Genomic DNA, 27,308 nt, shown 5'->3' on the forward strand with positions numbered 1-27,308 from the left:
TGTTTCCATTCTGGGAAACATGTTCAGCTGAAGTTAATTATTCCGTTTACAGAAGAAACAGGCTGGAGGACTGTAATCAGCTTGATTCTCTTGGAAATGATCGTAAAGACCAGAAAAAAAACAAAAAAAACAACATCATTTACATCAAATGTTCATATCTGTGTAGCTTCTCTTATTACATGAACAGCTGAACCTAAAACAAGTTTTACTTTTGCACTTTTTTTCCTGAAACATCTGCAGATAAACTTTTACATCTGTACAGTCGAACATGAAGCTGCAGGAGGCTAATGGTAGTTAGCCTAGCTTAGCATAAACCCTGGAAACAGTAGGAAACTGTTAGCATGGTTCAGTCAGCGTCTACTAGCGCCTCTGAAGTTGTCTGAAAAGCTTGTTACGCAAATGCTGTGTTTCTGTTTTGGAAAGTTATTAGAAACAACAAAATTTGAAAAAAAACCAAAACAAAACAAAGCCCCAATTTTGCAAAAAAAGATGCTACGTTCCTTTGAGGTTGTGGTTGACGTTTTCAATGAGCAGTTAATGCGCATAACGGAAGACGGAAGCTCCTTTTTCGAATACGTTTTTCCTGTTTAAGGTCAAAATTCAGTTTGTTTTGGTTTTTAATTGGTTCGCAAACAGCTGATTTGCTTTTTTTTTTTTAATCGAAGCTAATGTAGCTAGCCTTTAGCCTTTAGCGCCAGACAACACAATCTTGTTTATTCGCTGCGTAACAACTAGCCTAATCTTGATTTTATTTATTTTGTGACATTTTTGAAGTTTGGTTCAAATTGATTTGATAATTAAATTGAAACAGAGACATAATTACAGCTGAATCGATGAGGTAAAAGTGCTGAAGCATTGCATCAGATAAAGTTAATGAAAACGGCAAAATACAAAATAAAAAAATCCCCAATTTCGCAAAAAAAAAAGATCTTATGCTCCTTCGAAGTGGTCTTTGACTTTTTCTAAAAGCAGTTAATGTACATAAGGGAAGAAGAAAACATCATTTTCAAATATGTTTTCCCGGTAAAAGGTCAAAATTGTTTGCAAACAGCTGATTTTGCTTCTTTTATCAAAGCTGACGTAGCTAGCCTGAAGAGCCAGACAGCACAATTTTGTTTATTCGGCCCGTAGCAGTTAGCCTCATCCTAACTGTCTGTATTTTTTGTGACATTTTTTTTAGTTTGGTTCAAATTGACTTGATAATTAAACGGAAACGCAGTAAACAGTTGGAATTACAGCTGAACCGATAAGGCTAAAGAAGGCATTAGCGCTGTTTTTGATGTGCATTTTGAAGCATCGCATTAGATAAAGTTAATGCAAATGGCAAAATTAGAAAGAAGCAACTTCCTGGGTTTCTTAGAAGCTGAATCCTCCTTTTACGAATAAGTTCTGATGCATTTCTTTTGCTGTCTTTGAGTCTAGACAACATAAAACCTGATCGGCATGAAGGAATAATTACAATTTGTCCAACTGAAAACAATTCCTGAACACTTTTCTCCTGTTAATGGACAAACTTTATTTTATTATTTTAATTTTTAGGATTTTAGCGCCACCTTCTGCCCAGTTTACCCAAAAGCAGGCAATGAAAACATAATTTACATTTATGTTGCGACGTTCTCAGAGTTGACTTTAAATTTGCTGGACAATCACATCGTTTGTTTTCGCTGTTAGCTGTTCTACTTTTGTGTGCCACTTTACGCTGCTAGCGTCGGACAAAGTCAGGCTAACTGTTTCCACCTGCTTCCAGCCTTTATGCTAAGCTAACTAGCTGCAAGCTAAACTTAGCGCACAGACACAAGAGTGGTGTCAATCTTCTCATCACAGAAAAAATACTCGACTATTATTTTCAGGATTTGGTCAATTTTGTGACTTTTTTTGTCACTTTTTTGTGATAATTTCAAATCATATTCTCACATTTTTTCTAATTTATTAAGTTGATGTAAATCTTTTGCCTTGAATTCACATGAATATTAATATTACGAGTATTATATTTTGGGATTTATTGTCGTAAATCAGATGAAGTAAGACTGAGTGTGATAGAAAACTGAAAATGGGGCTTTAGTTCACTTCTTTTGCAACGTGCCGCCTTAACTGAGCTCCAAATCACAGCAAAGGCCTTCATTTGTTCTCTCATTAGACTTTGAAATGTGTGTTTTAAAGGAGAATAAATGAGCTAAATGAAGAAGTTTGAATGTGTGATGGAGCTCTGTTGAGGTGGAACAGTGTTAAATGAGAACAGAGTTCTAGTTAATGAACATGAAGGTGACGTTGAAGGAGACCAGCTGGACCTCCTCAAGACAGAAAAAGAAAGAAAACAAATGAAGAGTTCATTTGCAACAACAGAAACCTCCATCTTCACAAACCTTCAGAAAACCCACTGTTCCATCGTCTACCTGAGACGACATCAGTCAAACTTCAGTTGTCTCTATTTGTGTCATTTCTGCTGAGTCCAATCCGCTCAGCTTCAGTTTGACATCATCTCAAGCAAACAACAAAAAAACAAGTTTTCTGAAAATCTACAAAAATGGAGTGATCTGTTTTTGTAAATGAACTCTTCAAGTGTTTGAGGTATCGACAGTTGGGTCTCAAACTGTATCACAAAGTCTCCATCTGGCTGAAGAAACCAGTTTTCCTGATTTCAGCTGCAGCCGGTTTGAACTCTGCTGACTGGAGAAGAAGTCTGATCCTGGACTACCTGCAGCCACACGACTCCACCACCATGTCCTCGTACTGCTTGTAGACCACGTTGTTCCCGGAGTCGATGTAGAGGATACTGATGGGGCTGAGCTTGGACGGGGCGCAGCAGCTCGGCGGCATGTTGCTGGGGTTCATGGAGTTCATGAGCGTCTGGATGATGGCGTGGTTGGTGGGCTCCAGGTGGGAGCGCAGCGGGAAGTCGCACACGCCCTCGCAGTGGTAGGCCTCGTAGTCCAGGGGGGCGATGATCCAGTCGTCCCAGCCCAGCTCCCGGAAGTTCACGTGCAGAGGCTTCTTGCTGCACCTGGACTTGGACTTCTTGCCGTGCCTCTTGCCGTGGCGGGTCTTGGACGCCGCCGTCCGGCGCCTCCGGCTCCTCTCCCTGGGCCTCCTCTCCAGGCCCAGCAGCGCTCTGCCCTCCCGCCGCTCGCTGAACAGCGTCTGCCTCCTCTTGGAGCGGGTGAACACCACCAGGATGGCCTTCTTCTGCTGGGGCCTGGCGTGTCGGTGCAGGCCCAGCAGGTGCAGGTCCAGCTCCCTCTCGGGGTTGTCCAGCATGGCCCTGAGCTCCAGGCAGAAGTGCTTCCCGTGGCTCAGGTGCTGCCGCTCTCTGAATATCTCCCACACGTCCAGGACCTCCCACTTGGGCCGGTGGGAGTCCTGCAGGTCCAGAGTTCTGGAGTCGAGCAGCTGCTGGTCGTGGCAGGAGAGCAGCTGGACGTCGACGGGCTCCGTTTCCGAAATCCTGAAATTCCCAGACACTTTGGTGTAAATCCTGAGCTCGGCTCCCAGAACCTCGGCTTTCTCCGACAGGGTTGAGACATCGAACAGATACTGCTGCCTCCTCAGAGGGGAGAGTGGGAGGTCATCTGTGGAAAGCATTAAACCGCAGGTCAGACACACCAGGGGGATGAACAAACCACAGAGGGAAAAATCCACTATTGTCTGCACTCAACTCGCCTGGGAGATCAAGCATTCATAAATCCCACCTGCACACTCACACTGACTCACACTGCGCAGCTCCACATACCTTCTCCAGTGTCCACGAAACTCGCAATAGTGTTTGCAGCCTTCGAAGAGCGAAAAAAGCTGGCGTTCAGCCCCAGCTTCTCCGCCGTGGAGAAGGTTTTATAGATGGACAGCATGTAGTCGTGAGGCTCGACGGAGTCTTTGGATGTCGCCTTGTTGTTTCTGTCCAGTGACGGCGGCGCGTAAAGCTCCTTGAAGTACTTTTCTTGTCCGTCAAAAATCTTCGCCACCAGGCTGCTCTTCGGAGGAGCTGGAGGGAAAATAGCAAGAGTCCTGCAGCAGGGCAGATCCCAGAGCAGCACCAGAGCCCCGCACAGGAAGGCGAAGTGGCAGAGATCCATCCTCGGAGCCTGAGCCGCGGCCGGAGGACCAGAGCTGCATCCACTCTGCAGCAAGTGGCTGCTCGGCTCAGTGCGCGCAGCTCCGGAGGACAGGCGGTGCGAAGATTTAAGAAAGGGGCCCGAGAACACGCCCACATTGTACCGTGGTCGTGAAAGGCTAAATGGAGGGCGCAAATTAAGGCTGTAAAACTAATTGTTCCTCTGTCGGCCGTCGCCTCCCTCCTCCCGGGGAGCCAGATGTGCGCTGAAAAGCTGCGCGTAAACTTCTGCTCCTGTTGGTTTGTCCCCCCTCCAACCCTCCCCCCAAAAACCCCTGCTCGTACACAATCAAAGTGGATTTTGAATTTTTAAGTTGGAGCCTCAACTTGTAGGTTTCTCCCTGATAAAGCAGGAGTTTAAATCTTACAACCGTGAGTTGAGGGTTTACTGGAGTCTCGTGCCCTCTAGTGACGCACAGGAACAGCGTCGTTGCGCAAAAACCGAAAAAGAAAAACGTGGCAGTCAGTGTGCGTCCTTCAGCACCACGGACAGAGTCTCTACTGGGCCTGAACACATAATCAAACCAAGAAGTAAACGCACAGATAACAATGAAAAATAGAATTTATTGAAAAAAGATGAAAATCATCAAAATGCAACAGTTTGTTTTCATCACATTCACAACATTCATGTTTTCCTGCAGATTCAGCTTCACTATTGCACTTTTTAAAGACCTGATTTATTGTAATAGTCACATAAAAAATAACACAATGAAACAACCCAAAAAAGACAAAGAAAAACCTTCATGTGGATAAAATATTCAAGAAGTATAGCGAGCAAAAATATAATCGCAGCATTTAGTATTTTAGCAAATTCAAACCCTTTTTTTTTTTCAACTGTTTAAAAAAAAAAAAAATCACATTCAAAACCTTCATGTTTTCCTGCAGATTCAATTCACTATTGCACTTTTTTTGGGGGGGATCTTACACCTGATTTATTGGATAGCCACATAAAACTCACCCTAATAAAATCACCTAAAAGGACAAAGAAAACCTTCATGTGAAAATATTTAAAAAGTACACTGAGCTAAAATACAAACACAGCATGTAACGATGTTCCAGCAGCCTCTGATCAACAGAATGGACATCAGGCAACATCTGGGAATGATAAAGGGCACACAGCTGATTGAATTTAACCCCTTTCTAGCTAGAATAATAGAAATTAGATCAACTTTTTCTCCATGTGCATGCTGCGTTCATAGTTGAGTTCAGTTTGTGTTACTTGGCGGAGCTGCTCCTCTCATAGTGGATAAAACGTCCTTCATGAAACCCTGCTGCCTGGAACCTCTAACATATGGGGATGGCGTCGGAGCAGCAGGCCACGGAGTAGATGACGCTGACCAGACACAGGCTGCCGGCGGACACGACGGTGCTGGAGCCGAACACGCTGCCGTCGGTGGTCGTAGGCCCGTCCGTCGTCGAGGTGACGGTGGTCGGGGTCTCGGTGGTGGTGTTTTTCTCCTGGACGGAGAAAGCTCTGGACTGGGCGCTCCACTCCTTCAGAGTGAAGACCATCGTCAGGTTCTCGCCTGCAGGGAGAAGACGAGCGATTACTGAGGTGCTCTGGTTTTTATTTGTTAATACATTTTCTTGCACGAGACACGATCCCGTCCCTCCTGTTCTGGCCTCTGAGCGCTGTCCTTCCAGGACGTTTTAGGAAACATCTTAGGAGTTTACTGCCCAACTGTTGTGGTTCTTTTTCATTCATTTTTAAACATTCTCAGGTTTATTTTTGTCTCACATGTCTATAGAGGTTTCAGTTGTTCCGTTTGTGTTTTTCCCTCCTTTTTTGATCGACTATCACTGAGTCTCCTCTGATCTCAACCTCCACTTTTAAGGCCTGAATCTTCACAGACCTAACTGATGCCACGGCTCTACTCCTTGTGAGCTCATGAGTGATCGAAACCGCATCAAAACGAGGAATTAGATGTTTTTTTGGAAACACTGGATCGGCGTTAAAAAAACAGAAGGAAAGAAAAGTGAATTTGTGCTCGTGTTTCATTCACAGTTTCACCATTAGCTGCTCGGTCGATCATTTCCTGTTTGTGACATTACAGTGTTTATATATGTCATCAAAACTACAAAAAAGTCAGGAAAGCCAGCCACATCTGTACAAACTATAATTCACTGGGTCTCAGCGTGTTTTAGGACAGATGTCAAGAGTTTACGGATCGTTTTTAAGGCCCTTCTCTTCTGGTATTTAATTCATTTTGGTTTGTTGTTTATTCTCAGTAGTTCTCCGGTGTGTGTTTCTCGTAGTTTTACTTCTTCTGTTTGTGTATTTTTCCTCCGTTTTGATTGTCTGCGCCACCCTCATTGGTCTCACTTGTCTCAGTTCATCTTTTGATTATTTTAACTCATTAAATGATTCATGAAAACAGTTAATTTTCCTCCAGAAAATGAAATAAATTACCATTTCACTTAAGTGGATTTTATTCTGACATAATGCCACACGGTGTGAAAATTAAGTAAACTAGAAACTCCAACATCATAAAACCAAATGAAAAGGTGCCTTATTGTTTAAGTCAGTAGTGAAACTCCAAAAGAAGTTTCTCTTGAACCCCTGAACAAAGTGAAAAAGCACACGGCAGCTAAAAACAACTCATATTCTGCTTGTTTTCAGCTTTGCATTTTCTCAGAACATCAACTATGTCAGTTTGGAACACGCTCTGTAAATGATTGTTGGTGTTATTGTTCTGTGTTATTTGGTGAAGGTACCGCTGTTGGCGATGGACAGGTCGGTGAAGTTGGCCCAGCAGCTGCTGAACAGGATGGTGGCGTTTCCCTCCAGTCCGTCCACGCCGTCTCCACTGGAGCTCTTCAGACTGGCTGTTACTGTGAGAGTCGTCACTCCCACCGAGACGCAGTTTCCCTGCAAACGACAACACAGGACCAGAGTTAATACACAACATATGACCCCGGTGGAGCAGATCGCTCCAAACAAAGGGAGCTCGACTGAAGGAGTGATGATGTCGGCGAACCCAACAGGAGGTGATAAAAGCCTAGAACCAGCTCTACCACTTTCCTAATTTCCTAAAAAAAAACACCTCAACTTAAATTACTGGAAAAGAGGTGCAACAATCACCCATGCAGTCACTAGAATTCAAGCCTCCGACCTCACAGCAAATGATAACATTTACTTCTTTGACCCTCTGGATCCAGAAACCCGCCGGAGGGTTTGAAAGGCCAATCAAATCCATCGACCTCCAACCATCTGCTCAGACTCCTCACCTTCTCGTCCACAGCCATCAGACGTGGCTGCTGGTTAAGAGGACCGATGAACTCTCCGACTACCGGCTCCTCCACCAGCAGCAGGTCGGCCACGGTGGCCACGTAGCTCTTCTCCGGTTCCTCTCTCGTCACTTCCTCTGTTGCCACCTGACGTTTAAAACAGAAAAAAAAAAAATCACTGAATCTACACAAAACAGAGTTAAAGCTACAGCTGAGCTTGTCATACTGTGGTTTTGGATTGTTCTACTTTCTCTTCTGTAAAAACTTGACTTTGTGGGTGTTTTTTTTAAAATACTTCTTCCCTTTGTCTGTGTTTCCCTCCTGTTTCAGCTGAATTCTCTATGCATATGTAGTCTTGTGTCTGCCTTTGCTATTTGTCAGTTTGTACGTTTATTTTTTGTCCCCCGTTTTGCAAACCCATGAGGACGGCTCTTGTAGAAATTAACGAACTGCTGTTTAAGTCGCACACATGCACAGAGGAATGTGGAAACCAGGCATGTTTGCTGTCACGTTTCTAATGCCTGATTTGATTTTCTGTACTTTCTTATATTCCTTTTCACTTGATTACATTATGAAGCTTGTACTTCCCCTAAATTCTCCAGCTACCTTGTGTTTGTTCCCCACCTTCTGTTAAATGCGTTTTGCTTCGTTAAAACCTCTTTCTTGGGTTCTATTTTCAGATTTCTCTATGACATCACAGACCAGATGTTGGTCCGGCTCACCTCCTTCCAGCTGGGGTCTGAGGATGGAGGAGGCGGCGGGACGACGCCCATCGAGGAGACGTTAAAGCCGATGGACTGACTGATGTTTCCGGAAACTGCCGCCTGGACCAGATTATCTGCAATGTTCTTCAGCAACGTGAAGTCCTCCTCGTCTAGAAAGAAAAAACAGCAACACAGAGGAGTGAGTTTCATTTGTGCTTGTCTGAATTCACACCTCAGACCTCAAACAGCCTTCCTCTAACCGTCGGTGGTGTTGGTGGCTTGCTGGACCGGAGGCTTCTTGATCTCCACCTCCACCTTGAGGCCCGTCGATCTCTTCCGGCGCCGTCCGTCCCCCCTGATGATGTTGGTGATGCGGATCATGTTGGCGGGAACTTGGAGGAACGTGGCGAGGTTCCGGACCAGGTTGTCCCCGAAGAACTCGTCCTCGGTCAAGGCGGGCAGGTCGAAGGCGATGACGAGGACTGGGGCGGTCCGGATCTCCACCGGTTTGGAGCCTCTCACCACCACCTTCAGCATCTTGTTGTCCTGGTCGAAGTAGTTGGTGCCCAGAGTGGCGTTCAACTGAGGGACGTACTGACCTGAAAAAAATCAGACAATATGACAACTGAACTGATGAGAAAAACCTCAGTTCTTCATTCTTGGTGATCAGACTTGATTAATTACAGACAGAAAACCATATTTCCTTCATTAACTGCGACTTTAACGATTGTCCCCATTGATTATTGGTCATTTTTAATGTTTAAATTTAGGCTGCGGAGCCTTCAAGGGATGAAATAAAAGTCTGAAAGTCTCCGAATGCCTTGGTATGCTTTGAACTTGTTGCAAAAAATGAAATATACAAAAATTTGCATTAAATTGCCTGAAATTGTTGGTTTTGGAAACACTTCTTGAGTTGATAACAATGAGATTCATGCTCCTGTAGATGCTTTCAGGTGCTTGTAGAAAGGTATGTAATGTGCATTTATCACTTTAGATAAACAGACAGAACACTTTTATTGATCCCCGTAGAGAAAAGACAGAGTTGCAGAAGCAATGTCCATTTCTATTTTTAAAATATATCCACATGTGCATGAAATAATCCTCCACTAGATCAAGACATGGAATACAAAAAGACAGAACTCTTAAACGTGCGGAGAATCACAGCCATGTGGCGTTACGCTCACGTTATTTGTGTCTGTGAACCGTCAGTACCTGCAGATATCGGCTTCTTTAAGGTGTAGTCGCTTCGGTCAGCGTTCCACTCGGCATTAGTGGGAACGACCAGCGTGTTGTCGACGTATACGTCCAACCGCTGAGGTTTGGAGTAGAAGACGGACACCACGATGCTCTGAACAAAACAAAGACACGCTTGATTAACAGCTACATAAAGGGAGTTAATTAGACCTGAAGTGAAGGTTCACATCTGGCTTACAGGTGTGGTCATCTTAGCAGTGGACGTAGGTTGTTTCAATAACGTCTCTGCCTCAACAACTCTAAGTGTTTTTACTGTAAAGCCTCACATCACTGTCCACAAAAACTCTAAGCTCTACACTGTAGAGTAGAAACACTGGAGCTGTGAGTCAGGTGTCAGATGTTGGATGATGTTATGCTGGATGAAATCAGGGTTGAACCTTTTGAGAAGAATCTGGAGGCTCAAGATGGTCGCTGGACCGAGTACAATGAAGTTAAAGGTTGTAAAATAATCCCCTCTTATATCTACCTGACAAACATTACTGTAAAGTCACTAAAACATTCAGATCAGAGCCGTGTCATCCGAGACGTGCACCGACCTCCGATGGATCAGCGTTGAGCATCATGAGGCGAAGCTTCTGTGGACTGACGCTGGTGAAGAAGACGTCGAAGTAGCGGTTGGTGGCCACGATGCTGTGAAACAGGGACACCCTCTTCTGGCAGGTGTAGCCTGAACACCAGCCGTGATCCTGAGGACCTGGACACAAAGACCGCATCAAAAACACATTCCTCTGGTGTTTCAGAGTTGATTTGTAATTCTGCAAGAAGTACCATTGATCAGATCCACAAATCCGTCTCCGAGCACGGCGACGGGCGACAGACGTCTGGTCTCCGTGTCCGAGTCGAGACTCTCGATCACCAGCATCCTGTAGTTCAGGTCGAAGCACTTGTAGCTCTGCCAGGAAGTCATGTAGGTGCAGTTTTTCCTGATCACACCTGAACACAGCATTTGAGGAAATATGTTTGTCTTAAGAAGAGCCAGACAGGAGCGTGAAGGTGGAGGTGTTTAAGGTTTAAATCACGGGAATGAATTTAACCCGACGAACCCCAAAGCAGTTTCTGGGCGTCACAGTTTTTTACTCACTGTGGGTTCTTGTTTTTTTTTTAAACTAAAGTCCTGCACCTCTATGGAAACAACACAAACATGGCAAGAAGTACAGAGAACTCAGAAACGTCTTCTGTGCGGTAGGACACAGTTATGACACCATAAATCATAAAAGTTACATTTCTTTGGTTATTTAATTTACAATACTTGAAAGAAACTGGAATCAACACGTGCAACACCTTTAAAGTGTCCACATATGACATCCAAGCTCAACATACAACAGATATTTTACTTTTTTATATTTTACAACCTCAAACTGTTGGCCAGTTTACTCCACATATTAAGGCAAGAAGAATATCTCATCATGCAGAACTTATCTCCCAACAACTTGCTGACAACGTGCTTCTCTGCCTGTATTACTGATCCGGTATGTTTTATTTTCCTCATGGTCTCTCTTGACAACTCGTCTATGTGCAAACACAGCCTGCAGTTCAGCCGAATGGCCCTAAAGTCACGTGATTGGTGGTTCTAGCAGCAGTCGTGGCATTTTATTTATTTATTTATTTATTTTTTTTTACAGCATCTGGTCCAAACAGTTGGTTCAACATTAAATATCTTCTTTCAGTTTTTACATTTTAGAAAAATAGCGTGATCCGGCAGTTTTAAAAAAGACAACATGTCTTTCGAACCTGCTGGTTTTGGGATTGAGAAACTTGTTAATAAATGTTATGTGTTAGCTTTAACACCAGTGACTGGAAGGATGATTCTTGCACTTCTTTTCCAGTAATCTATGTTTCTAGGAATAGCAAAGTGGTAGAGCTGATTCTAGCTAAAAATGACTTTTTATTCCTATTTCTGCACTTTCACCAGATGACAGCGCAAATCTTTTCTCTTTTCCAGAAAGACTCCTTCAGTCGGGTCACCTTTGTTGGGAGCGATCTGGTCCACTGGGATTCGGCTGCCATTGGGGTACGTGAGCATGACTTTGGGGATGCGATAGTCGCCGAGGCCCCTCCTGGGATCTCCGTTCCACTCGAACTCGGACTGGGGCACCACAGCTCCCACAGCACCCAGCAGCGACCCGTCCAAGTCCTTCAGCATGGTCTTCTTCTTCGCGTCGCACTCCATGTCCACGCAGTCGGCCGGGTTCACTTTACTGAGGCGCAGAAACAGACAGTTACTGGTTTGACCTGAAGTTAAACGTCAGAGAAGGCAGTTTAAAGGTTTTTACGTTATGAGACACTTTGTTTTTGTTGATTTACGTCCTAAAACATGTAGCGCTTAGCTGCCAACGGTTACAAATCTACATACTTTTTACACCTTTGAGAACATCTTTAGGTTATTCTTGCTGCGTTCAAATTCAGTTTACTCATGAGACGTATGAAGCCCTCCTCTTGTGATGTTCACGACCTTGTTAGTAGACATTTTTCCGAAAGCTTTGAGTTTTATGAGTTGTGACGTGTTTGCTACCGTTTTTAGACACATCGAAGGCCGCAGATAAGAGATTGGTAACTAATATATTGAAATATAACTCATGCATGGTTTTCTTTCTACTTTTCTTTCTAAAGTTAGAAGAAAACGTTGATATTTTCAGTGGCCTTGTCTTTTCTGCCTTTGGATTCACCATTAGCATGCTAAATGGTTAGCCTCGGTGGCTCCTAGACAGCGACAGTGACATCCACACAAGCAGCAGTGTTTCCACAACTTATGTCAAATGGTGCAACTTAAACGCCAAACAACCGGCGTGCACGACTTCCAGTGTTGTAATCACGACCTCACAAATTTACTTTCTAGGCAGCAACTTTAAACTGCATTCAACATGTCCGACGTTTGTCTAAGCGTCCACAGGTGTCTACATATTTTACGATTTACAACCTCTACAAACTTGTTTTTTGCATGACTCTGCAACTCCAGAAGGATATTTCACCATGTTGAATGTATCTACCAATAACTTGCCGATAACGTGCTCCTCTGGACACCATTTTTGAATTTGTTTTGTCTCTGCTCAAGCCGAAAAGACCCTGAATTTAGCATCTTTAACGCTACAACCATTTTCCACAATCCTCTGGAAATTCGTTTCAAGGTGTCTGATGTAAATATTAATTAATTTATTTATGGTTTACATCATGCCGTTTATAGAGCTAAACTGAAAACAACTGTCCTGTGCAAGTACAACAGCGTTTATAGTGAATGCTAATGCTAACACTCGTCTATAAGGTTTTTACAGGAAGCAAAAGCTAACAAAGTGAAGTAAAGTACAATAAAATATAAATAGAAATAAAAGTGACTGCAACAGGATCTAAAGAACAAGTCAACTGTTAAAGAGCACTGACTGACCCCACATCAGCCCTGTGAACAAAGATTTTGGCCTCGTCCGTGCTGTCGACCAGCTTCAGGTCTGAAACCTGCACCGGATGCTGCAGGTCTTCATTCAGTGGGTTGGTCATGAACATGAAGTTCGCCTCACCGGAGCAGACGTTTCGGAAGTTTACGAACGTCGTGCCTAGAAAGAGAGAAACGAGGGCTCAGAAGGGAGTTTGTGTACAGCAAAGACATTTTTAAAACTCAGAGTCTGAACCCACCTGTGACCGTCATCAGCCCTTTAATGGCGTTGTAGTTCATGTTCAGGTGGTGGGGTTTACCCGGAGCGGTGTTGTGTCCAGATGCAAAGTTTGGCCAACAGACTCCAGATCTGCCTCCTATGAACAGCAAAAATGGAGACACCGGTTAAAGAAATGATTGTTCCTAAAAGCTTAAACAACCCTTTTTGGTGAGATCTTAAACGTTCAAAATCCAAAAGGCAAACCCCAAAACATTCCAACTTTCTTTTAATTCATGGTCTCTCTAAATCAAAACAAATATCCTCTAAATAAATCATTGTGTTTCGGCAGCATCACCTTGCCGAGGTCTGGGAGCTCGATGACTGGCGCTGGTCGCGATATTAAAGTCACTGGAATCCAAACCGAGTGAACAGTCGAAGTTCGGGCTGCTGCCAACGATCAGGGAGCTCTGCAGGAAGAGGAGGAATTTAAAATCTGTCGTTGAAATAGTTCCCGACTGATCAACTACAGGAACCAGCGAGTCAGACTGAAGCGTCTCACCTGGACTTTTACGGTTTTATCTGCGAAGGCGTGGGACAGTGACGGAGGAGCGTAGGTCAGCGGCATGACGCCCATCCCGTTGTCCACCAGGGTCACGTTGGAAATGACCATGTTGATGGTGTTCTGCAGAGGAAGAGGACGGAGATCTGGTGTCATGTTTGAGGTTTAATCTGGACTCTACAACCGCCACAGTTGGCTGCTCAACATCGTTTTCACATTCTTTTCTGCTGATTAAACGCTCAGATTTGTCCTTTATTGACCTCAGGGCTACTTTGTGGGTTAATTAAACACATAAATCGAGAACCAGAAGAAGGAAACTCCGGCTTCATACCTGGAAGTAGATGCCGTAGTCGAAGCTCCTCCAGATGAAGAAGCCCTGGACGAGGCTGCAGCCGGGCAGACCGTCTTTGTTCAGGTAGACTCCGTACAGACCGCCGTGAGCCTCGTTGTCCATCCACTTCTCGTTCTTATTCACAGTCCCTGCACAGGAAAACGTCGCTTCCGTCAGTTTCTTTACTGTTGCAAAGGAGCTTAAATTTCAGGCCAGCATGAAAAATCTAGCTTTGTTAAAGGTGTTTCTGTTACCTGGACACGGTTCCCCGTCGATGCGATAGGCCACTCTCTCGTATCCGGCCACGATGTTGTTCTGCAGCACGACGTTCGTCCCCTCGTTGACCTGGTATGTCAAAAAACACAGATCATAAATACAGGGATGGACTTTTGAAACCAAAGTTTACATCCACTTGTGTCCATGTGTATCACGGTCGTCTGTAACTCTTAATCTCCGATGATGGAATCACTGAAACACGCCAGACAAAAGGAAATGTAATTGAATAGATCTTCTGGAAATACGACAAAATCTGCTGGTTCAAAAATAAAAACATACAGCAACTTGAATTATAACTTTTAACCCAAACTTTTGGTGATGTTGAAAGTTGTGTTCATCAGATTTTTGGATGAACCAGAAGTTGCTGGAACACAGTCGTCAGTGTCCACAGGGTCTGACATCAACATGAGCTGAGAGGCTGATGGAGAAGGAAGTTCTTCCTCTAGAAGCAGAACCTTAAAGCTCCACTGATTACATGGACAAAGAAAAGACCTTCTGGAGGAAAGTTTGGAGGAGAGAAGGTGAGGCTGCTGACTCCTCTGAGCCAATTTAAATAGGAACCATTTGATCCACTTATGAGACTCAACCACACAGATCAGAAAGTCACTTGGAGCCATTTCAGAGCAGCTTCAGGTCCCAGAACCATCAGTGTGTCAGCATAACGTTCATGGTCCAGTTGTGTTACTGCCACCATCAGGAAGGAAACACAAACTATCACCTGCTGCTGAGAGACGACTGGTCAGGATGGTCAAGAGTCAACCAGGAACCAGCAGGAAGCAGCTCTGGATGGACCAGAAGCTGCTGGAACACAGCCGTCAGTGTCCACAGGGTCTGACATCAACATGAGCTGAGAGGCTGATGGAGAAGGAAGTTCTTCCTCTAGAAGCAGAACCTTAAAGCTCCACTGATCACATGGACAAAGAAAAGACCTTCTGGAGGAAAGTTTGGAGGAGAGAAGGTGAGGCCTTTAACCCCAAGAACACCAGACCTACCATCAAGCATGGAGGTGGCAGCATCATGCTCTGGAGCCAAAGGCAATGGAACAATGAAGGAGGAGGATTAAAACCTGAAACCATCAACAGAAGGTTGATCTCGGATGCTGTTTGGTTCCAACAAGACAATATGACCAGAAGATCTATAACAAATCTACGATGAAACCAGCATCCAAAGACTCGTGTGTTTCAGTGACTCCATCATAGAAAAGTCTGACTTCCAGAAGTCAGTGGAAACTCAAGCGTGACATTAATGGTCTTTACAAGTGGATGTAAACCTTCATTCACAGCTATGAGTGATTTATTCTGACCTCGATGGCAGCGTTCCAGTCGAAGTTGAAGGGCTCCTCCCTGTCCTGGTAGGACCCCGGCCACAGCGACATCATCACCAGGTTCCTCCTCACAGTGATGTTATTGCCCCAAATTCTGAGACCTGCAAACACACACATGATGTATTTGATGGTCCTAGAAGAAGTGTTGGGCAAAGCTAGGAAACAGTCCGTGACATAAACTCAACTTTCAACATAGTTTTAGAGTTTCAGGATTCTAAAGCGGGTTTAAACTGAGCTAAAACGCAGACGATCTCATGTATAACTGGTCAGGAGGTTGTTGTTGGCGGATAATCAACACTTTAAAGCGGCGTCTACCTTCTCCGACAGTGTGGTGGACGACGTTATCATCGACGCTCAGGCCCTCGGTCCCGAAGACGCCGATGGCCGGAGAGAAGCCGTCGTGGAAAGCACAACCCTGGATGTACGACTCGTCTCCTGAAACCTTAAAACACAGAAAAAAAAACTACATTTACTCCAACATTTTACAGACACTTCCTCTGAACAGAGGCTAGTTGTTGTTTAAACCACAGGAAACAGAACAAACACATATGCTGTCATTGATCATCCAGCTAGATGCACATTTATACAGCTAATTTTATCAAACTCCTTCCTCCAGAACAGCTCCCTGCACGTCCTCCTGTGATCTTCAGGTAGTAAAGTGAGTTGCCGTACCTCTCCCAGGTTGACGAAGGCCACCGAGTACCGCGGGTCGCTGTAGTCGGTCCAGCCTTCCTGACCGGAGCGATAAAACTCCACGTTCCTGATCTGAGCTTTGCCTTCAGGAAGAAAATACATGATGAAGGAACGTTTGTATCGCTGGTACCTGATCGTCTACATCTCGAAAAAAGCTGCCATATGTTGCCATTCAGTGTGTTTTTGGTGTTGTTCGTGTGGATGTTTCTCTAATTTTCTGACAATTTATTACATTTATGCAGCTTTATATTCTTAAAACTGGGCTTTTTTCCCCCACTAGTTTGAAGATTATTACTGTAGTGTCCACATTTTATGATAGTTTTAGTTTTGCTTGCTTGAGCGAGAGCCACAAAACTAAATCCAAAAACTGCAGCAAACACAGTCTTCTGTAAGAAGGCGACTGAGTGAAGCAGGCGCTCCTACCTTTGTAGTCGATTCCCTTCCAGGAGTAGCTGCCGACCAGCAGTCTGGCTCCGAACGACTCCTCCGTCATCTGCGGATAATCCTGGCCGACGATCTTGATGTTTCTGGTCACCAGACCGACGTCGGCGGCCAGAGTGTAGGACCGAGACGAGCCCGACACCGAGTGAGTCTCACCTGGAGAGACGAGGGAGGAAAGAGCTATGGTAAATATCTGTGAAAACCATTCAGCTTGTTTCAGGGTCATTTAACCAAAAAAAAACCAACAACAAACGTTCAAATGATAGCTTTCAGAGAAGTTCCTGATGGCAGCGAGAAGATGTTTATTTAATTTAACAAAACAGGTGACATGTACAAGTTGATTATTTATATTTATATTATAAAAGTTTTAGATTTTCTTTAATTTAGCACGTGTAAAAGAAATCTGGGAAAAAAAACTGGTGCCAGAAAAAATATAGAAAAGAAAAATATAAAATCAGTAAAAACTGTGAAAATAACAGCAAATGTCTTTAAAATAATTTGATTTTGTGTCGATTTAAATAAAGTAAAACTGTAATTTTATGGTCACACATTGTAAAAGACACAGTTAGTACTGATTTTTATATGGACAATATTTACAGTTTTGGCCTCTTTGTTTTGTTTTAAAAACACTAAAAGTAAATTAATTTTTTTTTTTATTTTTACAATCTATTATTTTCAATTTAACAAAATGGTACAAAATGCTTTAAAATAAATTATTTATCATATTATTTAGCATTTTTAAATCTTTTATAGACATATTTTTATTTTTAAATAGCGGCAAATTTCTGTCAAATAATATTTTTTGTTGATTTAAATACAATTTTTTTTAAAAAAAGTGTAATTTTACAGTCAAATGAAAATGAAATGAAAGAAATGAAAAATACTTTATTTTACTTTATTTATCCCAGAAGGGAAATTCAAATGTTGTAAAAGAATAAATTAACAATTTCTAAAAATACATAATCATTGTAAGCTGTTAAAAACATTATTTTTTACAGTGTATGTGGTGATTTATCAGGGTTTCTTTAATCAGGACCTTCATGGTCATCCAGTCATTTATCTGCTGTTGTACCAACAACACAGAAGCTTTCAGTAGTTGTTCATCACTGTAAACATCTTTGGTCGTGTGTTTACCGATGTGAGTGTGGGCCAAGCTCTGGCTCAGGGTCAGGGTGCGGCCGTCGGCTGACACGGCAGCGATCTGACATTTTTCTGTCTCGTTTATGTCGTAGCTCGTCGTTGAGACGACGACTTCGTCTCCGACCTGCAAACAGCAAACAGGAGCAGCGTGTAAACAGGCGACTGGTGTCACTTTTAACACACAGAATAAACGTGAAGCTCTCCGACCTGCCAGTCGACGGGCTGCGGCAGCGTCAGCCGGTTGGATCCGGCAGCAGCTGTCGCCGCCAGCTTGGTGTGATAAACGTTGTGAGGTTTCCCATAAAGCTCCAGAGTCCCAAACACACCTACAAACAAAAACATCCGTCACTAAACATCTGCATATTCACACACTTCTTACATCAAAATAATTCCTAATGTCCTAAATATAACTGTACATGGCACTGCAGCTCGAGCACACCAGCTCACCTACAACGAACACTGTAACTGCTCCACACAACGACAGACATGCTGTAATATTGGAGTAATTCAGTCGTACACGTGGATTTGAAGGAGAATAATGATACAGAAAGCTCCAATCTGCAAGCTGGAAAAAGGCTTTAAATAAATGTTTAAAATGCTCTAATTGAATCCAATAAAAATGTATTACGAGAATTTACTGTACTTTTCATGACGTATTAAACTATTTGCAAGGATTTGGTCAGAAGTCAAAGAAACAAGACAAGACAGGATCAACTTTATTTATCCTGAAGGAAATAGTTTTGTCAGAACACAATAAACAAAAGTTAGAAAATAAACAAAAAAACAAAAAAAAACAAGAATTACTGAAAGGTTAGTAATTAAACAGAAACCTAATAAGAAGACAAAGTACAAAATGCAAAGTGTCGAAGTGGATGCCAAGAAATAGTGCCAAAAAAATAAAACAAGTACAAATATATGAAATAAATAATATTGTTAATGGTAAATAAGGCAAAACCGTATTGAAAATATATTTTAAAAACTCATTGCCAGTGTTGAGAATTTTTTAGCCTTGCTTTTTTTTTTTTTTTTTAAACCAGTTTTAAACATATTTTTTATTTTTTTTTTTTTAAATATATATATATATATATATATATAAACAATTAACCATTACAGATTTTTACTATTTTGTCAAATGAAGTTTTTCAGTACCCCAGCGGCCACATGTTCACGTTGAATTCTGGACTGAGGTTGTGTCACATTTACATCACACTTCAAACCAAACATCTGTAGTCGTACATTCGCTTCCTTTGACTCCGTAACTACTCTGCTAATGTCAGTTGTTGTGATTTTCTTATGTACCAGCAGCCTTTTTCAGTTTAGGTTTTTTTTTTTATATAATGTGTCAAAGTGTTGTAGATCTCTTCATGTGGAAACGTAGCTGCAGTGCTGACGAATCCTATCACAGGAGCAGATGTATCATCAGTCATGTGGCTGAGGTGGAGCGCTGTTTTCTCACCCAGGACTTTGGATCCCTGGTTGGGTCCGTTGGGCAGCGGCCAGTCGGGGGTCTTGTGGTTTCCTCTCAGCTTGATGTGCAGCTCGCCTCTGAATGGCTCGCCGTCCCAACCGGCGATCAACCGGCCGCCCTGAAACACGAGGAGAGACGAACGCACCAGGAGTGAGCCACCAATCAGCTGTGACCTGCTGTTACGCCGATCCTCGCCGTTAAAGTCTGATGTGACATTAAAATTAAAAATTCACCGAATCTTCTGGTGCCGGAGACATAAACTGACATTTGTCCACAGAAGAAGCTCGTTATGGGTTTAAGGCTGTAAGTGTCTGATATATATCTACTTTTATCTGAAAGACAAAATATCTGTAATGAGGTTTAAATAAAGGAACATCACTGATTTTACAGATTGTCCCGTTTTGTTTAATTACATATAATAACAAGTAAAATCACATAAAAAGTATTAAAGGTAAAAAGTGTTATTTTACAGATATTTTTAGTTGTTTGAAAGAACAATGATGCATATGAAGGGTTGAAAAATGTCTATTTTGCAGATTTCACTGATTTGCTAAATTCTAAATAATATCCAGTAAAATCACAAAAGAATTATAAAATTATATTTTAACTGTAAAAAAACACCAAAAACAGGCCCAAACTGTACAACAGCAAAACCGATATTTGCCTTTTTTGAAAAACAAAAACAAAAATCTACAATAATGAATAAAAAAAAACAGCAAATAATTGAATTTATAGATTTTCTTCTGTTTTGTTAAATTGCACATAACTAGTAAAATCAAATTCCCCCCCAAAATATAAACTTAAATAACTGTAAAATTAATTTGTGGTTCAAAAATGATAATTTTGCAGATTTCATCAATTTGTTAAATTATAAATATCCAGTAAAATCACAGAAAAAATTATCTATATTTATGAGTTCTTTTCTCGTCAATTTACCAATTTATTCTGAATTTTTGAGATTTATTTACACTCGCAAGAAGAAAACATGGATATTCTTCTTGCAAATGTAAATAAATCTCAAAAACCCAGAAAGAAAATGGTAAATAATTAATTTTACAGATTTTATTCTGTTCTGTTAAATTACTAGTAAAATCACAGAAAAGAATATTAATAAAGAAAAGTAAAATTCAACAAATGGTCATTTTGCAGATTTCACGGAATCATTAAATTAAAAATATTCAGTAAAATCACAAAGAAATAAATAATCCATATTACATTTTTTTTTCTCATCAATTCACCACTTTGTTCTCAGAGTATCCATGTTTGTCTTCTTGCAAATGTCAATAAATCTCAAAAGTTCTGAATTATCTTGTAGAACATCCCCCACCTCCATCAACTCAAATCTGGCTTTTTGTTTCACGTATCACACATCGTCATAAAAACGATCTAAAACAACACGACACAGACGGATTTTAAGGCGATAGCGATGGAGAGACTCCTCCTCACGCTGACCTGGATGGAGATGTAAACGGCGTCGACCACCACCGTCCTGAACTCGGGAGCGGATCGAGCTGATCGGCTGGACGAACTGTTCAGGGTGTCGGGGATCTCCAGGACTCCGACCACCGTCAGCTTGTTGAGGCGAGGCGGGTCCACGTCCAGAACCAGCCACATGCCTGAAGATTTACACGGACGCAGAGGGGTTTTAGTCGAAGCAGTCGGCTCTCAGACTAAACATCTGGTCAATAATAAAGCAACTAATTCTCATTAATGAACTATTTTTCGTGGTCAAACTGAATCCACAGAACGTTGAGAGACAGTTTAGAGGAACAGTTGGACATCCCATCCTCCTTATCTAGTGAAAGAAATCAGCCTTTATTTATCACAAATCCATTTCAGCTCAATGAAATTCTCTTTTTACAACCTTCTGAGCTGTAACCCAGAGCCTTAACCCTGAGCCACCACTGCAAAATCATGTTAGATGCAAAAACCCCACTCTAAACCTGAATCTAGCTTCCTGATTCATCATCCTGTCTGCTCTTTAAGATGCGTTAAGCTCCACGTTACCTGACGGGACGACCACGTCGGCGCCCTCTGCTGGCACCGAGTTATTGTTCTCAGCCGAGTTACTCCAGAACGACGCATTCGACCACAGGCTGGAGAAAAACGCACAAATATGCAGTTAGAAATGACACCGAGAGTTTTATGAAGGTGAAGTCATTGCTGCTGGGGGTTTACATGAAGTCTGCCGGCCGGCTGTTGGGCAGCGGGGCCAGCGTGGCCGGAGGCGGCGGAGGCGGAGGGATGCAGTTGGGGAAGAAGCAGCGATAAACCGCGAAGTTCACCGCCACGTCGCGCATCGAACGGTCGACGGTGCTGCGCCGCCGCCGCTGGCTCGTCTTTCCCGATACTGCAGAGAAAACAATGCGAGAGAGGAAGTCAGACACTGATTGATTTTCTCATAGAACACGTTCACGTCTGGTTCAGTGCAGTAAAATCCTAATGCTTATTACTATTCATACTTATGGATTCATAGACAAGAAACAGCCACAATAAAGATCTGTACAGTAAGAAGGCAGGTTTAACTGGTGTGAATGCCCATCACTAAACAAGACACGGGTTTATTTTGCATTCCTGCTTTGTGCAGCAGCTTTGAGTGTCCTAAAAAGCTCTATTTCAGTATTATTATTATTATTATTATTATAAAACATAATAAATGCCGGACAAGATCATGTTTTTTCCCCCCCAAGGATTATATTTTTTTTAAAAAGCACTTTACATTTTTAAAACAACTTTTCTGATCATGTTCTTTGCACATTTACATCATCAGAATGAGTCAAATTGTTTTTTTTGTTTTGTTTGGGTTTTTGCTCCAGAACCACATGTTTGTACATAAATAAAACATAATTCTGATTTTCTATTTCTATGTTTTGCGCTTGTGTTTGGGCTGTACCATTATCTCTCCAGCCGTGAGTGCACAAACACTCGCTAAATGTATTATATAGTGCATCTATTTGTGTTATTGCTCTCAGTAAAATTTCATTTTTAGTTGCTCACGTTGGGGTTTTCGCTTCAGAATTTAATTTCTGTACAAACATACGACGCTACTCCTTATTCTAATTTTATATGTTTTGTGCCCGTGGTTGGACTGTACCATTAGTTCTCCAACCACAGACCCAGAAATACTCACATGATGTAATAAATAGTGTATCTGGCCATGCAATAATTACTATTACATATTATTATTATTATCACCAGTTCATTCTTATTATTATCAAAATCTACAGCAGCAACTCAAATATGAACAGTTTAAAAGTCAGCTAAAAGACAGTAGACAAAATAAAAGGATAATAAAAAGCTGTTTCTCAGTTCAAATTGATTTCGTTGGTGGGAACTGAACAGACAGTGATACGGCAACACTCGGTCTATACTTGAGTTTGTTATCTAAAGTCTTGGTTTACAAGATTAAAGAAACCAAACACACCTGCATTGTTTTTTTTATGTGTCGGGAAAGACAAAATGCTACAAATTCACATTATTTTTTAACTCAATATATGATGTCGCATTACAGCCGCACACATATTTGACTGAAAACAATGCTTATATGTTTTTTTTTAATATCATAAGAGATTAGAGACCTCAGACTGCAAATAAAAAAAACTTAATCGATCATTAAATTAGCACAAACATCAGTATATGAAAGCGCGTCTAACCCATGTAGAAGAGGTCGTTGGTGCTGTTGTCGAAGTACCAGTCTCCGTTCGAGTTGTTGCCGAAGCTCAGCGGCGCCGATGATCCGTTCCTCTTGTCGATGATCCGGAAACTGTCTGGACTCTGGGTGAAGTTGTGGTTGATGATGACGAACTGATCGGGCTGAACAAGAGGACAAAAGAACGTAAACAGGCAGAACGTTCAGCAGCATCAGCCACGTGGTGGATCTTTAACTCGCCTTGAAGCCGTAGAACTTGGCTTTGTAGGTGATGTTGGTGACCTGGTCCACGTTGTCAAAGTACCAGTTGTACGTTTGTCCGGAGGGCAGCAAACCCATCCAGCCAAACTTGTGGGTCATTCTCTTCTTCAGGAAGGGGATCACACTGGTGCCTGAGTTTAAAACGACAGATGAGACGGTTTTTATATTATATTATTTGGTAGCGCTGTACTTCAACTGTCTGAATCCCAAAACCTGCCAGAGGGTTTAAAATGCAAATTATCTTTAGAGCAACGACACAATTTATTAGAATCCGAAACTGTAGAAACAAAAAGAATTGAAATTTTCCAATTTAATCGAAGGGTGCTTTGGATTTTGAGCACAATTCCCAGAACTCGCCAGTAGAGGTCAGCAAAGGCTACAAATGATTCACTGCATCTGCAACAAGAAAGTGAGACTTTAAAGGGATAAATGTGTGTTTTCATACCATGCGAGTTGGTTAAGACAATGTCCTTGGCTTTCAGGGAGCTCGGTGATGGGTTGTTGAGCGCCAGGCGGTGGAAGTCGACGGTGTGGTCGCACACGGCTCCGGGAAAACCGACGCTCCACTCGGCGCTCTGAGAGCAGTGAGCAGGATCCAACAGGGAGCTCATGGGCACCACTCTCTGGTTGATGGTTCCTGAAGACAAAATAAAACATAAAAGATGCACCTCGTCCCGACTGCTACTAACTAACGGTACTAACGACTCGCGTAACAAGGGGGAGGAGCAACAAACCCCCAACTGAAACCGAAACTCAGGTGTTAATGGCTCCTTAAGGATATCAGTATCTGGAACTCCCAACTCGTCAGTCAGAACTGATGAAAAATGAAAAATGAACAGTAAACGACTAAAGATTTGGTACCTGTGAGGGAGCCGTCGGTGTCCAGCAGCTGCACTTCGTGTTCCCACCTGAAGCCGGCCTTGTTGGGTGAGTTAAAGTACTGGACGCCACTGAACCGGACCGCCCAGCCGCCGCACCGATCCACACAGGTCCCGTCAATCGAGGTCACCCCGATGGCCGTGCAGGAGTCCCGGTTGAAGTTGATGAACTTGGTGTTGAGGACGCTCAGGCCATCGTCGAAGGGTGTGATGATGCCGCGGTGGGTGCAGTTGTTCTTCAGCCGGCCGAGCTCGTCCACGTGGCCCACGATGGTGCTGTTGGACATCGTCGCACCGCCGTCCTCCCCGAAGCCGCTCACGGCCCACTGCATGATCCGCTTTCCTTCAATGCCGGCCTTCTCGTTGTTGACCATGACGAAGTTGCTGAACTGCACGGCGCCCACGTTCACCCACTCGGCGCCTTTCTCACAGTTCCAGGTGGTGAGCGAATGGAAGATGGCGGGTTCGGGGGTCTTGGAGCGGCAACTTCCTTTCTTCATCGGGAAGAAGTCTTGGAAGATCCACAGGCCGAACCAGCCCTGGGAGTGCACGGTGTTGTTGGTGAACTCCCCCAGAGGAACCTTCTTCTGGCAGATATTACTATCAAAGGACGGGCCATCGGGGTGTTCATGCATGCGGTACCAGAAGCCGAAGTGGGTTCCCCCGGCGGCAGCGTTGTGGCGGATGATGTTGTTGGGATTGGTGACCCAGTAGGCAGCCGGAGTGACGTCGTCGTTCAGCAGGCTGGTGCTCTGTTTGACGAACACCGCCAGGTTGTACTGCAGGATGTTCTCCGTCTCGATGCCGTCCTCGATGAAGAAGGCGCCGCCCATGATGTTGTAGATGACGTTGTGCTCCACCAGCAGCCGGTGGGTGTTGTGGATGGTTACGGCCCTGTTGAAGGTTTCGTGGATGGCGCAGCCTCTAACGTACGACGCGTAGCTGATGTTTCCCATCAGATGCCAGTGGATGGGGTAACGTCCCAGCCTGTAGGCCTGTCCAGCGTGAGTGATCTGAGGCACAGGAGCAGAGAGACCTCCAGCTTTGTAAAACATTTCAGTTTGTGTGATTATGTGAGGACATCTTGAGGATATGAAGTAATCTGTTCAATACAACTAGCCGTACAGAACAAGTATCAGGAGCGGTAACTTGGCGTCTGATTCTGATTTGACAAAAATGTGTCTTAGTGTTCAAGTTTTAGTCATCAGAGCTCCATCAGTCAACATAAAACATTCATCAACCAACAATCATTAAAACATTAAAGTGAATAAAGTTCTTTGAGTATTAATCCTTATGCTAATAAACCATTATAACTGACAGACATTAAAGGGTGTTTAATGGTTTCTTCATCATCCACACAGCCTCAGAAATGTTCTCCTGAGTAACTTAGACTGGTTTTCCACACTAGAACCCTGTCCGGACACCATTTAGCGATACAGCAGTCCGTCATGGTGGTCCATCGCTAGCTAAACCATCAAAGTGCTCTCTGGCCTACCAGCAGCGGTGACTCGGCACCGGCTTTTAATTTGACAGTAGTCACTGGATTTCAGTTAGTCAACATTAATTAAAACATTATACTTTAGTGTCATTTTAGCCTTTTTATTTTTTTTTTACATCATCTAACATTTGTGTAGATTCTTGTTTCTGGTAAAAAAACAACAACAACAACAGAACGTCTTGTTTAGGTTCTTGGAGTCGTTTTTCATCTCTCGACCCACAGATCAGAGGTGGAACGACTCCAAGAACAACACATTGCACCAGCGTTTATTTCAGCAGGACATATTTAAAGAGTTTTCACCTCAACGTATTCCAGTCTGCCGATGGCCAGGTTCTCGTTGGGTCTGGGTGCGTGAAACATGATGCAGGCTCCAAACTCGTCGCTGCCGATTTCTTCTCCAAACCGACCCTGGAAGCAGGTCTGGGTGGCGAATTCCCCTACAGCGCACAGAGAAGGAAGATTTTAATATGTGTGAAACCAAACTGAACCAAACGCTTTACGTTGGTGGAACTTCCCTTTAACAAAGAGTTCAGGGTTTAACAACCTCTGAGGTCAGAAGAAACTCTAACACGTCACCTGTGTTGAAGCCGTCAGGGCAGGCTTTGATCTCGTCGGTCCACTCTTGGTGTCGGGATCCTCGGATCACGATGTTCCTGGTGAGCAGACCCACCTCCGCTCGGCCTTCAAACACGGTGCCGTCGGGCAGCGTCACGCTCACCCCGACGTGGGTGTAGTTCAGCGGCTTGTCCAGGGTGAGGGTCCTTCCATCGGCCGACACGGCGGCGATCTTCCGCACTTCATTCTCTTTCTGACTGTGTCTGGAAAAAGGAATGAGTGAAATCTACCAGGTGGTGCATATACGACTAAATCAGACGGAATCTACTGAATGAAACCCAGCTATCGCGATTGAGATGCCAAAAACTGATTTAATAAATCATGGATGAAAATCTGAAATGTATTTTTTTAAACTGATAGTCTGCCACATTAATTAATTGCTTTTGTAGCTCAGATTTTACCTACATGACTTGGATTTACAGTCAAATGTCTTCATACCCTCCCTTTAAAGAAGAAACAAAAACAGGTGTCACTGAAATAACTTGAAACTGACAAAAGTAATAATAAATAAAAATTTATTGAAAATCATGACGTTGCTTTTGAATTGTGCTTCAACAGAAATATTAAAAAACAAAACAAAACAAAAAAAAAATGTGACCCGTGAACTAGTATGTAGTTGAACAACCCTTTGAGCCAATCACTGCCATCATCAGGTGTTTCCTGTAACTCTCAGTCAGACTTCTGCACCTGTTGACAGGTGTTCTGGACCACTGCTCATCAGCAAAGTGCTCTAAGTTGTTGCTGTTTTTTTTTTTTTTTTTAAATTATTCTTTTCGACCATAATTCCAAAGCAATGTCTTATTTCACTAAATTATAATTTAGCAAATTTTTATTTATTATTACTTTTTTCAGTTTATAGTTATTTGAGTGACTGTTGTGAATTTTGCCTTTTCTTTAACGGAAGGGGATGAATAGATCTGAGGACGACTGTACGTTTTCATTAACTGGAGGTCTTGCTGTACCTGTGGCCGGTGGAGGCAATGACGATCTCATCTCCCACCTTCCACGTCACGGCCTTCATCAGGGTCAGCGTGGCGGAGCCGCTGGCCGCCGTCTGGGCCAGGTGAGTCCAGGGGACGGGGACGGGAATACCTGGAGAAACAGGTTGTCAACAATGAGTCTCACCTGAGGAGGGCAGAATAATAACTCCCCTGCAGGGTGAAGAACTCAAATTACTCTCCGTCACATGACATAATGACATTTAATGAGGGCTCTTGGAAAATTTAGGTCAAAAGTGTTTTCTGTTGCACAGTTTCTATTATTCCTGGATCTGCAGAAGATGACCGACTTGGAAAAGTTT

The 27,308-nt window shown here is 43.0% G+C and overlaps 2 protein-coding genes across 2 annotated transcripts in view; both read right to left on the reverse strand.

Moving 5' to 3' along the window:
- Positions 1–2,488: 2,488 nt before the first annotated feature.
- gdf6b (growth differentiation factor 6b) lies at positions 2,489–5,346 on the reverse strand. The gene is made up of 3 exons (XM_008299811.1): positions 5,325–5,346; positions 3,728–4,147; positions 2,489–3,566 (listed from the first exon to the last, which is right to left on the reverse strand). Exons 1-3 carry the CDS (start codon positions 5,344–5,346, stop codon positions 2,692–2,694), a joined length of 1,317 nt encoding a protein of 438 aa, XP_008298033.1. The 3' UTR covers positions 2,489–2,691.
- Positions 4,650–27,308, reverse strand: part of pkhd1l1.1 (PKHD1 like 1, tandem duplicate 1) — a 62,218-nt gene continuing 39,559 nt past the window's right edge. Inside the window, exons 45-76 of the mRNA XM_008299813.1 lie at positions 26,971–27,100; positions 25,970–26,211; positions 25,694–25,830; positions 23,879–24,908; positions 23,463–23,654; positions 22,997–23,148; positions 22,761–22,920; positions 21,286–21,457; positions 21,115–21,203; positions 20,560–20,723; positions 19,096–19,225; positions 17,847–17,965; positions 17,634–17,763; positions 16,482–16,655; positions 16,038–16,141; positions 15,681–15,807; positions 15,345–15,466; positions 14,020–14,110; positions 13,766–13,914; positions 13,435–13,557; positions 13,231–13,342; positions 12,916–13,032; positions 12,671–12,836; positions 11,257–11,489; positions 10,060–10,224; positions 9,828–9,985; positions 9,250–9,385; positions 8,298–8,636; positions 8,056–8,207; positions 7,334–7,480; positions 6,821–6,974; positions 4,650–5,631 (exon numbers count right to left, since the gene is read on the reverse strand). Coding sequence (XP_008298035.1) covers positions 5,390–5,631; positions 6,821–6,974; positions 7,334–7,480; positions 8,056–8,207; positions 8,298–8,636; positions 9,250–9,385; positions 9,828–9,985; positions 10,060–10,224; positions 11,257–11,489; positions 12,671–12,836; positions 12,916–13,032; positions 13,231–13,342; positions 13,435–13,557; positions 13,766–13,914; positions 14,020–14,110; positions 15,345–15,466; positions 15,681–15,807; positions 16,038–16,141; positions 16,482–16,655; positions 17,634–17,763; positions 17,847–17,965; positions 19,096–19,225; positions 20,560–20,723; positions 21,115–21,203; positions 21,286–21,457; positions 22,761–22,920; positions 22,997–23,148; positions 23,463–23,654; positions 23,879–24,908; positions 25,694–25,830; positions 25,970–26,211; positions 26,971–27,100 — 5,858 coding nt within the window. The 3' untranslated portion in view covers positions 4,650–5,389. The remainder of the gene's footprint in view (positions 5,632–6,820; positions 6,975–7,333; positions 7,481–8,055; positions 8,208–8,297; positions 8,637–9,249; positions 9,386–9,827; positions 9,986–10,059; positions 10,225–11,256; positions 11,490–12,670; positions 12,837–12,915; positions 13,033–13,230; positions 13,343–13,434; positions 13,558–13,765; positions 13,915–14,019; positions 14,111–15,344; positions 15,467–15,680; positions 15,808–16,037; positions 16,142–16,481; positions 16,656–17,633; positions 17,764–17,846; positions 17,966–19,095; positions 19,226–20,559; positions 20,724–21,114; positions 21,204–21,285; positions 21,458–22,760; positions 22,921–22,996; positions 23,149–23,462; positions 23,655–23,878; positions 24,909–25,693; positions 25,831–25,969; positions 26,212–26,970; positions 27,101–27,308) is intronic.

This window comes from Stegastes partitus, unplaced genomic scaffold (assembly GCF_000690725.1).
Source record: "Stegastes partitus isolate 25-593 unplaced genomic scaffold, Stegastes_partitus-1.0.2 Scaffold1467, whole genome shotgun sequence".
Lineage (NCBI taxonomy): Eukaryota > Metazoa > Chordata > Actinopteri > Pomacentridae > Stegastes > Stegastes partitus.

Excerpts from the sequence above, each read along its gene's own strand:
- gdf6b (XM_008299811.1), bottom strand. The coding sequence starts at position 5,346 with ATGAGAGGAGCAGCTCCGCCAA. Across the intron at positions 4,148-5,324 it reads GAGAGGAGCAGCTCCGCCAA|CTGCGCGCACTGAGCCGAGC; the intron begins GTAACACAAACT and ends TGTCCTCCGGAG. Across the intron at positions 3,567-3,727 it reads TTTCGTGGACACTGGAGAAG|ATGACCTCCCACTCTCCCCT; the intron begins GTATGTGGAGCT and ends TGCTTTCCACAG.